The sequence below is a fragment of the Fusarium solani genome (assembly GCF_023522795.1).
Source record: "Fusarium solani strain SB1 chromosome Unknown bctg00000005, whole genome shotgun sequence".
Classification (NCBI taxonomy): Eukaryota; Fungi; Ascomycota; class Sordariomycetes; order Hypocreales; family Nectriaceae; genus Fusarium; species Fusarium solani.
Genome location: NW_027072153.1, coordinates 2,245,852 through 2,261,042, shown reverse-complemented (window position 1 = coordinate 2,261,042; position 15,191 = coordinate 2,245,852). Strand labels below are relative to the sequence as shown.

The 15,191-nt window shown below is 50.4% G+C and overlaps 5 protein-coding genes across 5 annotated transcripts; all 5 read right to left on the bottom strand.

The window, feature by feature from the left end:
* Nucleotides 1–174: 174 nt before the first annotated feature.
* MRS44_009156 (uncharacterized protein) lies at nt 175–945 on the bottom strand (the record flags this gene model as incomplete). Its single annotated transcript, XM_046284111.2, has 1 exon — nt 175–945. One exon carries the CDS (start codon nt 943–945, stop codon nt 175–177), a length of 771 nt encoding a protein of 256 aa, XP_046132625.1.
* A 2,442-nt stretch (nt 946–3,387) lies between these two features.
* MRS44_009155 (uncharacterized protein) lies at nt 3,388–4,563 on the bottom strand (the record flags this gene model as incomplete). Its single annotated transcript, XM_046278590.1, has 1 exon — nt 3,388–4,563. One exon carries the CDS (start codon nt 4,561–4,563, stop codon nt 3,388–3,390), a length of 1,176 nt encoding a protein of 391 aa, XP_046132624.1.
* Nucleotides 4,564–6,047: 1,484 nt separating this feature from the next.
* MRS44_009154 (uncharacterized protein) lies at nt 6,048–7,970 on the bottom strand (the record flags this gene model as incomplete). The annotated part of the gene is made up of 7 exons (XM_065621192.1): nt 6,048–6,634; nt 6,722–6,987; nt 7,035–7,141; nt 7,192–7,403; nt 7,454–7,524; nt 7,577–7,630; nt 7,813–7,970. The coding sequence occupies 7 exons, from the start codon at nt 7,968–7,970 to the stop codon at nt 6,048–6,050; spliced, it is 1,455 nt and encodes a 484-aa protein (XP_065477264.1).
* Nucleotides 7,971–8,509: 539 nt separating this feature from the next.
* On the bottom strand, nt 8,510–11,846 carry MRS44_009153 (uncharacterized protein; the record flags this gene model as incomplete). The annotated part of the gene is made up of 6 exons (XM_065621191.1): nt 8,510–9,053; nt 9,107–9,399; nt 9,449–10,112; nt 10,193–10,291; nt 10,344–10,351; nt 10,542–11,846. 6 exons carry the CDS (start codon nt 11,844–11,846, stop codon nt 8,510–8,512), a joined length of 2,913 nt encoding a protein of 970 aa, XP_065477263.1.
* A 600-nt stretch (nt 11,847–12,446) lies between these two features.
* MRS44_009152 (uncharacterized protein) lies at nt 12,447–15,185 on the bottom strand (the record flags this gene model as incomplete). Its single annotated transcript, XM_046278589.2, has 4 exons — nt 12,447–12,770; nt 12,843–12,976; nt 13,032–13,272; nt 13,326–15,185. The coding sequence occupies 4 exons, from the start codon at nt 15,183–15,185 to the stop codon at nt 12,447–12,449; spliced, it is 2,559 nt and encodes an 852-aa protein (XP_046132620.2).
* Nucleotides 15,186–15,191: the final 6 nt, after the last annotated feature.

Below are 15,191 nucleotides of genomic sequence, written 5' to 3'. Positions count from 1 at the left end.
CTGCTGCCTATGGCGGAAGGATTGTGTAGCGTTTCAGCCAACATGTGACATGGTGCGAAATTGGGTGGTTGGGTCGAGTCACCCACAGCTAGCACAGATAGAAGTTGGGTCAGTGAAAAAGGCATGGTATTCTATTCTTCATCTTTTCATAATTTCCTCTTTAAAACATGCCAATCATGCCTGGGCCTTCTTTGCCTCCTTCAGATCGCTTCGATATTGCACAAGCTTGGACATCTCCTGCGCCCTCTCAGACTCCAACCTCGAAAATCCCTTGATGACACCCTCACGATCACCCATGCCCATCTCCTGGCTCATCTTAAACTTTCCTCCCATCTTTGTAATCTCAATCTCGATGCCGATGATGCTTTTCTGCAGGAGCTGGATGAACCGGTCCGGTGCGTCTGTCAACTTCCAGTCGACGGGGTTGTCGCCGCCGGTGAAGCCCATGACTTGAGTTTCGGCGTGATGGCTGAGGTCACCGATCTGCTTCGTGAGGAACTGGCCCGTCTCCTCGGCTTTGGTGTCGTAAAAGACCTTGGCGCGGCCGTAGACTTGTACCGCAGCGTAGTTCCACGTAGGAACGACCTTGCCAGTGGTAGGCTTGGTTTCTGTGTAAAATTTGGGCGTAACATAGTGTTGAATGGGAGAGTTGAAGATGACAATGACGTCTTGCTCAATGACGTTGTTCAACTGAGGGTTCTCGGAGAGGCTTTCGATCATGGCCTTGCTCTGTGGGTTGACCCTCGCCAGATGACCCCGCAGCTTTCCCAGCTCGGTCTCGCTTGACTCATCTTCGACGTCTAGCACAAAGGGGATATGGCTGGACTGAAGAAAATCAAAGTTGGGAGAAGATATGGCTGTGGTGAGAAGGCCAAGAGGGTTCTCTCGGATCAACTTGCGCAGGACTGAAAGATCAGCCTCTCCGTGGGGTCCTTTGATATACATGGCTGTCGAATATTGGCGATGAGAGGTGAGAGAAGAGAATCTCGGTTGAATTGAATCTGATTGTCTCAAGCAGGACGAGGATGTTGGTGGTTTAAATACCAAAGCCCTTATCTTGGCAGTCATACAATCACCTTGCTCATGCATCCATGAAACAACCCCCTCGACCAATGATGTCACTGTAATTGTCAAACCGAGGGTCCTCGGCTTCTGCGGTCAATGACTGAACCGGAGCCGAATACCTGGAATCACTCTGTCCCTTGTAACAGCATCAATATGCTTCTTATTACCTGAAAGCGCCCTAGCCCGATGTGGGCGCGTATTGGAACCACCGAATTAGCAACGCCAAGGGGAAAAGATTCTCTGCCCGTTTTGTGCATAGTTCCCGCCTGCCAGAAACCTTCAAGGTCACATTGGCAGATCCTAACAGATGTGATGGTAAACAGGGCCAAAGAGAGCAAGATGTTAACTTGTCTGTTAGAGTGGTGACTCCTTGTCGTGCCCCGCAAACTGCCTCGTGGTACGCCACGCTGCAGGGCTGGAGCCATACCCGCAGCTGAACTCGTGAGTCAATTTCCTATTCGGTAGTTGGGGTGATCTGATCTTTGGAATCATTTTTGGTTGTGGGGCCGCGGAGATGTCTTCAACGGCAGATACATCTTGAATGATTCCGAAAGAGGCATTTGAGATCGATAGTGGAATAAATGTTCTTGGAGGGCTCGGCTACGAGCAGGAGAGATCGAATTGACTCACAGGACATCTAGATCGAGTCACAGCCATCATTCAATGGAAATCTAGTACATCCAACCGGATAATTGATTCCCGGAGGGACCTTCGAGTTGATGGACTCACTTGGTTGCAAGAGAGAAATTATCCGGATAATTGATTCCCAGAAGGACTCTCTGGCTACTGGGTTCACTTGGTTGAAAGGAAGAAAATCACACCTGGACAACAGATTGGATAGACATGTTGTCATTTCCCATCGAAACCCCTTAGACAGTAAACCGCAATGATTAAGATTACGGAGCTCAATGCCTATCTATTGACCCTGTCTGTAGCCAGGAAATACCCTGGAACCGGTGGTGGAGTTGACGGTGGAGCTGGGCTTCTGTCCACCGCCTCTATAGTCCCAACATTTGAAGGCCCCAACAAGCCCCGTTGGCTCAGTGGTAAAGCGTATCACTAGTAATTCAACGACATGATAAGATCACTGGTTCGATTCCAGTACGGGGCATCTAACTCATCCATTAAGCTGGTTCCTCAATTACGAGGGACCAGTTGTCTTTTTTTCGCATTTTCAGGATGCTGTTGATGATGCCAGCGAGGGTGTTTGAAGTCAGATTTCCTTTTTGGGAAGATTGGCGATGATATGCACGTGACAGTCACGTGTATCCCTATAACCAGATCTGCCTTTTCTCGGGCATCTGTCTCGAGCTCCTTTCTAGCCACATCTAGACAGATGGTATTGAATGTGCGACAGGTAGCGTAAAGCATCTGTGCTGTGAAAACCCATATGCACCGTGTCTTTCAGCTGTGGCTCCTCGCCTGAGCAAAGCCTAGTCATGAACAGGGCAAGACAATTGTGTATCACAATAAATTTCGTTGTCTCTTCTCCAAGAAATATATAACTCCAGACTCAAATATCAATGAAGAGCAATTCAAGAGCACTATCGTGTGGATGGTCAAGGGCAGACGTGACGAGTGGAGAAGGCTTCGACTTGAAAGCGTGATATATGATGGATCCCTGTTGTTGAAAAGTTTTTGATTTTAGTCTTGATCTTGAAGGCGGGGTACAGACAACGGCCGTATACAAGATGACCACACTGGAAGCACACTGAAATAACACTTTTGGGCTTCTATGATGTATGGGCTTACAAGTCAGGTACGTGACTGACAGGAATAGTTGTCGGAGTACATCACCACCAACTGGCCTATTTGCTGAGTGTCGTCTATAATACATAACCTGTCTCTCATACCATGGCTGAAGAAGATAGTGCTTGGCAACTCGCTATACCTCAAGAATATCTGCCCATGAAGAGAGACCGCATTTTAAGTCGAGACTCTACCAGAGAGTGCAACCCTTTCATGTTATGTGTGGGAAGGAACCCAAGGGCAATTCCTCTACGCTTAAAAATCAAAGCTAGAGGAATTTGTAGACGTATTTGCGGCTTTGATTTCCGCCATTGTGGATGACCTTTTTTTTTGCAAAGATGCCCATGCTGCAGATGTTGTTCAAGTCTCACATTTTATACAACTGGATCGCCGGGAACTATAAAACCTATGATAGCGAGATAGTATTCAATTGAATGTAAAAAGCATGTCTTAGAATCATCACGGATGCCAAGGAAAGTAGTATCATGTTTTACGAATTTATTGATAGCTCGAGATGTTAAACGCCATACTATGGATTCAATTCCAACCAGTCAAAACCATCAATTTTTGCACTTAAGCGGAAACAGGAACCACCTTGGGGGCCTCGGGAATTCCAGCGGCTTCAACCTTGGCGGGCTCCTCCTTAGAAGCACCGTTAGCCTTGTTCTCCCGCTCCTTCAGACCAGCTCGCACACCGGGCAGGATGTATCGGCCATAGTCGATAGCATCGTTGAGGTTGTCGTAACCACGGATGGAGATGAGAGAGGCACCGAGGTCAACATAGTCGAGGATAGAGTCGATGACAGTCTGGTAAGAACCGACAAGAGCGGTGGAGGCTCCGCGGGCATTGGTGGCTGTCACGGTAGGGTACCACAGAGCGCGGTCCTGAACCTCGCCCTTCTTGGCAATGTCCAGCAGACGCTGGGAGCCAACGTTCTGGGGGGTGCTGTCGATGGGGGCGAACTTGCCAATCTGAGAAGGTCGGTTGGTCTTGAGAGCGTCAAGGGTTCGGTGAGCCTTGGCCCAGGCGAGCTCCTCGGTCTCAGCGATGATGGGTCGGAAAGTGACCCAGATGCGAGGGCGGTCCTTGCGGCCAGCCTTCTCAGCCTCGGCGTAGATGCGGTCGATCTGCTCCTTGGTCTCCTTGAGGGGCTCACCCCAGAGACCGAAGATGTCGGCGAGAGCACCACCAGTGCGGTAGGCGGCGTCAGAAGATCCACCGACAGAGACGTCGATGTGGCCGTTGACAGGGCGGACGTGGCTGCTGAAGTCCTTGAACTTGTAGTACTTGCCGTCCCAGTCAAAGGGCTCGGTGGAGGCCCAGGCGCGGCGGAGAATCTTGATGTACTCCTCCTGGCGCTCATATCGCTCCTCCTTGTTGTGGAAGTCACCCTCACGGGCCTGCTCAGCATCGTTGCCACCGGCGATGAAGTGAACAACAACTCGGCCCTTGCCGAGCTGGTCAAGAGTAGCCAGAGACTTGGCGGCAACGGTAGGGTAGACGGTGTTGGGGCGGAGAGCAATGACAATCTTGATCTTCTTGGTCACGGCCAGGATAGTAGCGCCAATGGTGAAGGGGTCGAAGGAGGAGGAGTGGTAGGGGATGAGAGTGTAGTTGAACTCATGATCATCCAGAGACCGGGCATAGCGGACGAGGTACTCGGGATCGATGCCAGCGCCGGGGATGGGGTCCAGCTCCGTAGAGGCGTTGGGGAAGGTCACGCTGATAAACTCGGTAGGAGGAGCCATTTTGACTGATTTGGTTTGATGATTGAATCTGCAGAGGAAGAAGAGGTTGTCTGACTCTGGATATTCAATTCTCTTTATATCTATCTTGATTGTTCTCTACCGTCCAGTTAGGACCCGTTTATGTTAGTGAGGTTTCATTATTAATCTCCAGAATGGCGAAATGGGTATTGCGACAGATGTTGGATGATGACGCCTTCGCACGACACCGATGTCGGCTAATCGGGTTAGCATATCCCGGAACTGGAGCAATCAGGTAGAGTATCCAATTGATCAATCAGATAAGCCAAACAAGCATCCTAGATGGAGAATGCGTTGATCTTTTCAAGCTAAGCTTCATGTCCGAGACCCTGTTGTCGAGATGCAGTCGCCCAGACACTCGAGCCGTCTTGACGTCCGAGCAACGAAGCCGGAGCCGAAAATCACGTTCCCCCGGTAAACCTCCCCCGAACCCTTCAGATCTTCCCCGCTCACAGCCCAGCCCTGCCCCTCCGGGTTGTGGTCGTCCTCTGATCGGCCAGGGTCCGCGATGGCGTCAGCCGGAGGGAGCTCCACAGAGGTGTTGCAACCGGCCAGCGCCGGGGCGGGCCATCTGCAGATTGGGCTGACAGCCAAACACCATCTCGGACCTCCCATTGGCGAGAGATGTCGAAATCTCGGGTTTAAGAGCTGCCCGTTTCCCCATGGCATGATCTATCGACCATCAGCCCGGTGGAGGAGAGGTCATGGGAGGACATGATAGGCGCCCTACACGTACACACACTGAGGATATTATCGGAAGGCACAGGTTTAGGCTGCATTGGTATTTATAAGCTCCCACGAGAAGAAGCCTTTAAAAGGATTTCACTGCCGAGTGGGATAAGTACGTGCTCGACAACCTTTTCTCTTTTCACAAAAAACACCTCACCCGGATGATCAGGCCGCAGAGAGCGACGAATTTGACCAGGAAAAAGTTGAAGGGGAGTTGTCAGGAGCCAGTTGTGGAATTCTCGTTACCTATATCACCAGATGCTTCACGAACTTTCCGCATTTCGAAACTCTTCAATTTGGGCTCTAGGGGACTTTTTGGACCCGGAGAATTTCTCGGCGCCTGGATTGGACTCGATTTCAACCTGTTGAGCGCAGCTGAGACTCAAGAGTTTCTATGATTTAAAACGACGCGATGAGAGCTCAGATGAGCAGCCAGAGCGATTCAACATATATGCAGATAATATGCGAACACAACTACAGTTTTCTGGCCATAGGATTCTCACGCATAGTCGTCGGGTCTTCGGAGACGGCTCACTTTCCAACCACAGAGAGTCTCATTGCTATATACAAGTACCGTTGAGTTGCGAGGAGAGTTTTGTTATCTTGGATACCCAGATAATGTTGCCGCAACTTGGACTCTTGCGGAGCCTCAGTTCCCAGAATTCGACCGCCGAATGCATCTGGATGAAATTGTATTTCTCAGCAGAGATACAGTCCGTCCCAAACGCAAATATGCGTTACGCAGAATCTCGACTCTCGTCGTGGACAGTGAATCGACTCTTCTTGCGAAGCTTTTCGCCATAGACGAACAAGTACCAGAAACCAATCACTCCAAACACGCTCAAGCCACCCAGCAGACTGCAGCCCTTGGCAACACCCATGTTGATATACAGCGGTCTCCCGAAGAGGATAGCGGCAGCAGCAAATGAGCTCCTCATTGCGTCGTTCGCGGCAAAGAGACTGGCTGCGTACTGCGGATAACTCAGCGGTAAGTAGATAAAGATGCCGATTCCAACAACAAATCCACATCCGCAATACATGACGATTCCGATGGTGGGCACAACCCAATGGATAGAGCTCCGGGCAGCCCAGCCGAACAGGAACATGCCGGCTGTGACACCAAAAACTCCCCCTAGTCCAGGGCGTAGGTATGTCTCTGGGGAATCGAAGGTGCCAAGCTTCTTGAAGCGCTTCTCGGTGAAGATACGATACCAGGAGCAGTATTGGAAAGCGCCGAGAAGACATGCTATGAGGACGCAGACGAAGACTGCGCTTGATTCGCCGAGGTTCATGCCGTAGATCTTTGGGTATACAAGAGGAAAGACTTCAAAGAAGGAGTAATAGATGCCGTATGTGAAGGAAGTCTGACGGTCAATGTTAGCATTTCTCAGGCACTAGGGTTAATAAGTACTTGCGTAAATATTGACAAAAGCGATGGCCGGATCCTTGAGCGTGATTTCGAACGGTTTTATCAAGGCCATCTTGGCTAGATCCTTACGTGAGGCGGTGTTGGAGCTTATGGCTTCTGAGACGTATCTCGTAGAATTCGTTTCCTTTCGAAGACGCTTGGCCTTGTAGTACAGGAGTGTGGGTGTCGAGGTTTCGGGCAAGAAGAAGAAAAGCGGGATGAACATGAAGCCAGAGAGCCAGAGGAGCTCCCACATTGACCACCTCCAGCTGCTTTGGATTAGCGAAGATATAGTCTATCCAGGAGTGGGACTCACCTCTTTGCGGTGACAGAGAATCCAGAGAGCAAAGGTCCCAGCGCAGGGCCACAATACATAGCGCCAGACCATGCCGCAAGACTGTAGGGGATATAGATAACAGAGAACTGCGTCACGTTAGACAATAATTAGGGAGACGGGCAACCCGTTTTCGTACCATGTCAGTCAAGGTTGCAGCCCCAGTTGCTAGGCACGGGCTGCCAAAGAAGCCCTGGAGGAACCTGACGACAAGAAAGCCAGCAAAGGTTTGACACAGAGCTGCAGCAACCGAAAGAATTATAAAGATTGCAAAGGTGATTATGTAGATCGGATTTCGGCCGATGTAGGGCATCTCACTCAAAGGTGAGAACAGCAACGGGCCAAGCCCATCTGAAGATCAAAGTCAGCTAGACATACTGGAAAGGAGTTGGTGAACATACAGCCAAGGACATACAGGGCCAAGCCAAGGGATGCGACAGTTTCTGAAACTCCAAAAGACTCGGTAACCTGTCTGGGGAAGGTTAGCATCACATGAAAGCGTATTGGCCTGGATGACGACGCACTCGGTGCTAGGGACATAGATGGAAGATCCGCAGTAGATTGTAAACGTATACATGCTGTGACACTCCGTTAGCAAGACATAGTTCCCCCGAGGGCAGCTTTCAGGCCGAGACATGCCATATCAAAAATGCAACTCCAGTCTTTCTCGCCGTTGACCAGTTATGGGGGTTCTCCGGGTCGTCGCTCGACTCCCTAATCGCTGTGAGTTCATGGCCCGAGCCAGAGTCGCAATACTTACCATCCAACAACCAACACTCTCTGGCCGTCATCCTGCGATGAGTCTGAAGCTTGACTCTCCAAGTATTTGTATTTGTCGGTTGGAAACGCCAGGAGTCGGTCGCCGGATATCGCTCGTGCGGTGGCGCCAAATGCCGTCGTTCGGAAGAGGTGCGTCATGATGAGTGAAGACGATTGACACACAAGAGGATGAGGAAAAGCCCATGATAAAATAGAAAGAACATGGAGGTTTTTCAAGGTAATGTTTTCAATCTCATCATCTCCATCTCCGTGTTAGGCTATTCGGACTCTTCGCTTTAGTCCCACCTTTAGGCTATTCGGAACTTGACGCCAAGCCTGGGCCGGAGTCCGAAGAGGGAACATGGGAGATGAGCCAGCATAAAAGACGGGTGGACGTAGAGTATTAAAAAGGGGAGGCAGTTGTTCATGTCATTTTAATATTAGACATTGGGCGAGAAGAGTGAAGTTGGAATGTGCCAGCCAGGCATACCCGATCTAAGCATCAGCGGGAGGTAGGAAGTCTAAAGAGCAGTGATCAAGGTAAGTGTGGGTTCCAATCGAATTTCAATTGAATTAGATTCGATTTTGAATCGAATTAGAATCGAATTAGAATCAAGCACCACTATCTACATAAGATCATTCTGCTCTAGGGTCACCTAAACCTCACCTCACTGCAATTATCAACTACTGGTATACTTTTACACCGACAAGCCATCATCTCTCGCAAAAGCATGCAACCACTCTTCTTCCAATAAATCAACTGTTATACTTCCTTGCTCAACCAGCATCTCACAGCCCGGCAATGGTAACTGTGGTACTGCAACGGCCTCCATAATAGTATGAGCAATGCACTTGAGCTCACGCAAGATCTTCTTTGCCCGAGGCCAGATGTCTTCATAGTGCCTAAGAGTGCCAATACAAACCCGTATACGGGATCGGGCCACGTCGGCCTCGCGAGGCCCAAGTGCAGACTTGTAGGCCACGAGGTGCGCAATGGTGCAGCACGCGATCATGCAGATGGTGAAGGGTGAGATCTGAACCGCCTCAACAGGTAGAGTTATCAGGCACTGATTCTGTTTCTGGATAGCTTCTAGCAACTTCTCCAGATGTGTACGACCATCTAAAGGACTGCGGATTCCCGTTGCAGAGGCAAGCGGTGGGGGAGGCGAGCCGCAACTGGAGATGTCTTCGGCGACATTGTACCGTAAAGTGGAAAGTGGACGATGGATGTAAGTTATGGATCTGAACAGCCCTGAGTTTCTAGATGTGGCACGTGTCGTCAAAGGATCACTTACGTGTACATCATCATGTATGCCTGAAACATGAGCTGGTCTACAGCGGTAGGTTTGATACAGAGGCCACGCTTGGTAGTTGGCAACATCAGGAACCAGCCTGCTATTGTGGCCTCGAGGTTATCGCAGAGAATCTCTGCTTCTGAAATGTCTTGAAACTCGTAAGACGCTCGCAACGAAGAGACGAAAATGTCGTTTGCGTCAATGAAATATGCGAAGGAGGAGAAATTCTTGTCTTCGAGAGCAAATTCTCTGTTGCAGTAGTCTTGCCATGAAGGGGCTCCCCGAGGTATTTCCTGAGAATGAAGTCAGAGGGTCATTCAATAGAATCACAAGTAAACAAACCATCAAACAATAATCATGATCCTCACACGGAAGGCCGACATCGTAGTCGGCGCTGTTGAGAGTCGTCCTATGATCGCGTCTGATGACAGAAAAGTTGGAGTCGACGACATATATCATCCACCACGTCCGCCTCCAACTTTCTGCGAGCACGGGATTATAAGCTTCCACAGCATCGGCGAAACTCTTGGTGTGCATGCCGATGCTCTTGGCTTGTTGAATTGCCTTGGTTAGAAGCTCTTCGGAGGACGCTTGCTCAGAGCACATGCTCTTTGCTAGAGCCATGAGCAGAGTTGCCTGGACTGAGAAGCCATCAACCACATCAGTAGACCCTGTGTTTATATCCACAAGATGGTTTTGGTTTGATGGTGGATCGGTGTAGAATGACCCAATATATTGCATAGCCGAGATCAGTCGTTGAGCACTTGGCGTCTCAGCAGTGAGAATATCCTGAAGGGCGGCTTTCGGGAGAACAAAAGGATGACTGCAGTGAAAACGTTGGTAATACAGGTTTAGAAGGGTATCGAATCCTGGACTGCTCCCAAAATCTGAAACTGTGGTAAAGACTCGCTGATTCGAATTCGTCTGCAAAAGCCCGCAATCCTCGAGCAGAGACTGTGTTGGTGTCGAGACATTGAGAGGACTTTGAGATGCTGGCTTTCGGGCCCTTGACCTCCCAGTGCGACGTGACTCGGGATATGAACAAGCTCTGGATAGGCCTTGGCATCTTGAACAAGAAGGGCTCACGGCATCACATCGTAGGTGCTGGTTTCGACACGGTATACATGCCAATGAAGACCGTGTAGCTGGGCGGCGGTCCATGAGATAATCTCGGAGTTGTGGCCTCTGAAGGTATGTGCATGTGTCACGGAATATCAGCCAGTTCAGTTCGGTTTACCTCGATTTCTAATCGGCTTTAGCGTGAATCTATGGATGAAACTTAATCCGTCCGACACAAGACATATACGTAAAAATAATTACGTACATATGCCATGATCCACCCTTGCTCCGTCGTGTCTTCGGATGTCCGAGGTTGACATTGATTGCCCTCAACCATCAGCCCCATCATGTTGCACCACCAATATCACTACCTCACTTCCAAATCCTTCTTAACATCAGTTTCGAAAACACAGTCGATACCCCTCTTCCCAAAAGCCCTCTCAACCACAGGAGACAAATCTTCGTCGTCATCATAAAACGTCCCAAAGCTGACCTTTTTCAGATTCGGAAACTTTTCAGGCGCATTCTCGGCCAAGGCGAGCATCACGGGCATAAGCTCTGGGTGGCAGTAGTCTTGCTCGTAGCTCCGGATCGAGGGCGGCAGGAACTCTACCAACCCCGTCTTGTCCTCGTCCGGGTACAGATTCGCAAAGTCGACGTACAAGGTTTCTAGCAACGTCATTCCTTTGAGGCTGGGTATAGGAGCCTCGTATAAACCGCCCTCCCATTCCATCGGCCGGATGAGGAGGTGGATATGTCGTAGGGTATCTGCTCGAATCGGCAGGGTCCGCAGAATCTGGTATGCAGACAATCTAGCCTCGTGTGATATTACGCAAGAATGGGAGGGGTGAAGCAAGAGACGCTCGAGCTTCGGGAAGCCCACCATGAGTTTCCTAAAGCTCCCCACCTCAAGAGCCGGCTCGGTGAGGTTCAGGGTCGTGAGACTGTCGTGATAGAGGCCTTTCGATTCCTCCACCAGATAAACATTCACCGCGTTGAGCGTCTTCAGAACGGGAGCAGCCTTCAGCACACCATCAAGAACCATCATGTCGAGGCAGAAATTGCCTGAATAATTGGCGGTCAACTCGACAAGACGTGGTAGAGATCCGGGTTGGGAGAATGGAAAATCGGCATTCGAACCCATGTCCATCGAGATCCGTTCCACGTTGGGAATTTGCGTAAGAATCAAGGCGGCCAGAATAAGCTTGGGATTGCAGGCGAACCCATCCTTCGGGTCTTTTCCTCCAGTAGCCCAGGTTGAGGGAATATCGATCGGTTTCCCGTTTGCTCTTGTTGGATACTTTGCAACTAGGTTGTTGAAAAGGTCCTGGTTATCTGCTGCAATGACCACATCCCGCTTTTCTTTGGTACTAGGGGCAAACTTTAGGACCAAGCCTTGCACCTTTTCCTTTAAGTCCTCTCGCGTTGCCAGTGTTCGAGTAAGTGAGACGAGACCATCGTCATAGACGAGTGGAAACCGATACAGGATCGGCTGGGCCACGCGTTGCAGAGCCTTGCAAGTGCGACAGAGACCAGCCACGGATTTCAATGAGGCGCGGTAATCATCGAAACGCTTAATCACGTCTGCCGTTTCTTTCAGCTTATTGTTGTTGTCAAACGGGCCAATGTTAGAGAGGATCTTGTCGAGAATCTCCGTCGGGAGATCGGGAAGCTGAACCATGGTCAAAATGAGAGCCTTGGCCTAATAGAAAAACAGATGTGAGGACTTCGTTCAGAGACGAGTTGTTTGTGTCTTGAAACTAAAGATAATGAACGCGGAGAAGAGAAAGTAAGCAGCGAAGTTACGGCCCAGAGGTTTTAGACATAGGTCGATCACCTGATCGCAAGAACAAGGATACAAAAGACCCTGAATGCTGTCAGCTTCACCGTCATCCTTGGCATAAGCAGAGCCCCTCTCATCAGGCCAGTTTGACTCAATCTGGTATAGCTACCCACAATGCCCTCGCTTCATAGCTTGGCCATGCCCTCACATATGCTGGTGTTATAGGCCTCGGTACGTATAGATTTAAGCCCAGCCAATGGCCAAAGAGAGAAGATCCAACTAACTAATACCCGAAGGGAATTCTTAAGCGAATGCCTCACGTCCTTCCTCCAAAATACCAAAGCCAGAAGTTGTGCTCAACTCCTTCGTGACATGATTACATTCCTTGTGCAGTTTCACGAAATGCTTTACAGAGGTTCTGAGTGACGATGAAGTAGGAAATATCACGATAGAATTTGGGTTCCTGAAAACCAACTACCTAAGCTTTCCCTTCACCTATCATAGTTCGTTGCGCCACTGCACCGAGCTAAACTTAGTAAACAGATTCTCCTCAGAATCTTCCTCCATCTCAGCCTCACCGAGTTCAGGAAGAGGAGCAGGTGGGTCAGGAAACAGACCCTTCATCTCCCTCTTCCTCTCCTTCAACTTCTTCTTTTCCTTCTTAGTCAGTGCTTTCTTCGGCGTAGTCAGTGAACTGCGCGCTTTCATCGGCGAATAGTGCTCGATAGGTGGCCCTATGTCAGTTTCAGGATGCAGCTTTGCCGGCCAGGAGCCCCAAAGGTGATCCTGACTCGATGGTCGCTGGCCAACGTTGCCAGACACCTGATTCCAATCAGTTTTTACTCCCCAGAGGATCCCCCCTAGCAAGGGGTGTTTGTCGATTGTCATTCATACAGAGGGCGTTTCTTCGCGAGGGGTGTCTTCTTCCGCCGCTTCAACTGGATCCTCCCCGTCAGAAGCATCGCCTTGGTCTGAGTCGGGTTCTGGCTTAGCATCGGAATCTAGGTCCAGCCCCTCCCTTGCAAGATCTTTCGGTTTGTGATTAGCTGCCAAACTCATTCCTCCTGTATCAAGTTCACTCACCAAGGAAACCAAACCCAGCAAACTGTCTGCAGATTGCCATGCCGCCCTTCAACACCCCCAGCTCAGTCTCGAGGTCCTTGCGCAACGTCTTGCTGACCTCTGTTTCTCCGGCAACTTGATTCAGTTCGTTGGTCGACATCATAGACACACTGACAGGGTCGATGAGCTTCCCAAGTTCAGTAACCAGGCCGGCTTCGATAGCCTCAACGGCCACATCGTCAATGAACCTCTTCATGGCCACCTGATACCAGTGAGCACTCCTCGGGTCTTAATATTGAAGTAATGGATTCAAACCTTGTAGTAAGCCTCGAGAGCATCAAGTACCTCCTCAGCTGCAAAGTAGTTCATGTCCGACTTTGGGGGGCTGGCCAGGCTTTTAGCCACGTCCCTCAGGTCATAACTTGAGTACCTGAATGTAGTGGCTGTGAGAGTGTCTACTCCGCCAAATTTAGTTTTCAGTGCATCAAAAATTTCTGCCGTTCGCCGCTCAATTCTGGTCTGTTGCAGAGTGTCGATGAAGGAGTCGTTATAGGTGATTGGGTGGCCTTCTTGATGTTGGCTGAGTAGCACCTCAACCTTCTCGCTCAGCCCTTTGAAAATCTTGTCCAGCTTCGGCATGAGAATAAATTCTTGCAGTGTATCTGCAGTGGTCAAGTTGGCTGTGTGCATGACAACATGTCGTAGAAACTCGCGAGCGCCATCCCAGACGTTCTTGACATGGGCTCGAACCAGATCTCCCCATGGTGAAGACTGTTCTCGGAATAGATTAGCCACGATCAAGGGGTTGAACATGCCAGGAAGCTCTCTGCCACGGCTTCTTTTCATCAGTTTGACAATCTTGTCAAGGTATTCTTGTCGGGTCATGGTAGGGCCAGCGATAGCGAGTTCTTCCATGGGGTCGTCGGTGATTTGGATATGCTTTCCGCTGTTGTCGAGCTCCTTGGCAAAGTCCTGGCCAAGGTTCTGGATGACGGCCCGGAAGCGCTTTTGGTATCCTGCCTCGGACATGGCATCTTCAAAGAAGGGGTTCGTGTAGTTTCCCTCGGTTGCAGCCTTGACAATGGCCTGAAAATATTGGCCAATCTGGATGAGGTAAGTTCTCTGCTCGCCAATGGTAGCCCTTGGCTGGCCCAGTTGGTCGAGTTGATGTTGACGCAACTCAGCTTTGGCGGAAATCTCGTTGATCAAGTGAGGGATCTCGGAAGCGATTTGTCGAACAAGCAGCTTGCTGAGCCTGTTTCTGAGCGTGTCGATGCCCCAGTCAGATGTACTGAGAGAAGCCCAGTCACCTGTGGAGAAGAAGTCTCTTTCCATGGCGTTCCGCTCTTCTTGACCCCAGGAGTCCTTCTCGGAGTCTCTGTTTCGAAGGACGTGCCAACCGAGGCGAAACTCAACATCTTTGTTGTTGGCCAGATTGATGAAGCTCCGCTCACTCTCGGAGCCAGGGTGGAGAGTGTCGGGCTTTGTGATGACTCCGAGGGTTCGGTTGCGCTTGGGATCAGCCCGCTGAGCCAGCTGCAGAACGATTTGGTTGGCGTAGTCGTTTTTGGCAGACACGACGGCAAGTATGACACTTCGTGGTTCCTTCATGTAGCCTTTGACGACCTTTTTGATCATCTCGACATCGGCCTTGGACTGGCTCTTGGTCTCCGCATGAATGAGGCCAGGCAAGTCAACAATGGTGAGATGGGGGCGGTCCGGGCCGCTGATTTCGATACGAAGGAGATCGTTTGAAAAGGCTTTGCCCAGGGTGGTGATGCCCATGGCAGCCTTCGCACGCTCGATCAGCTCAGGGAGTTCGTCAAAGGCGTCGAGCGTCTCGTGGAAGCTGGCCAGGGTCTTCCGCTCAGATTCTGGACGGGAGTGGTGTGGGACAATGCGGACATTGACACCGGTATGAGCGGTCTTTCGCAAGACTAGCTCAGTAGGAAAGCGGGTGCAGACATTGCTACGGACTGGAAAGGAGACGCCCGAGATGGCTTCAAGGACAGAGCTCTTGCCAGAGGACTGGTCACCGCAGACAATGATTTGAGGGAGAGAAATGTAGTGGCTGATGCCATGAGAACGGAGGGAGTCGACCGTGTCCAGGAGTTGCAGTTTCTCCTTAGAGCAAAGACCACTAAGGCCGTCGGAGGTGAGCTTGGTCATGACCATGCTGAT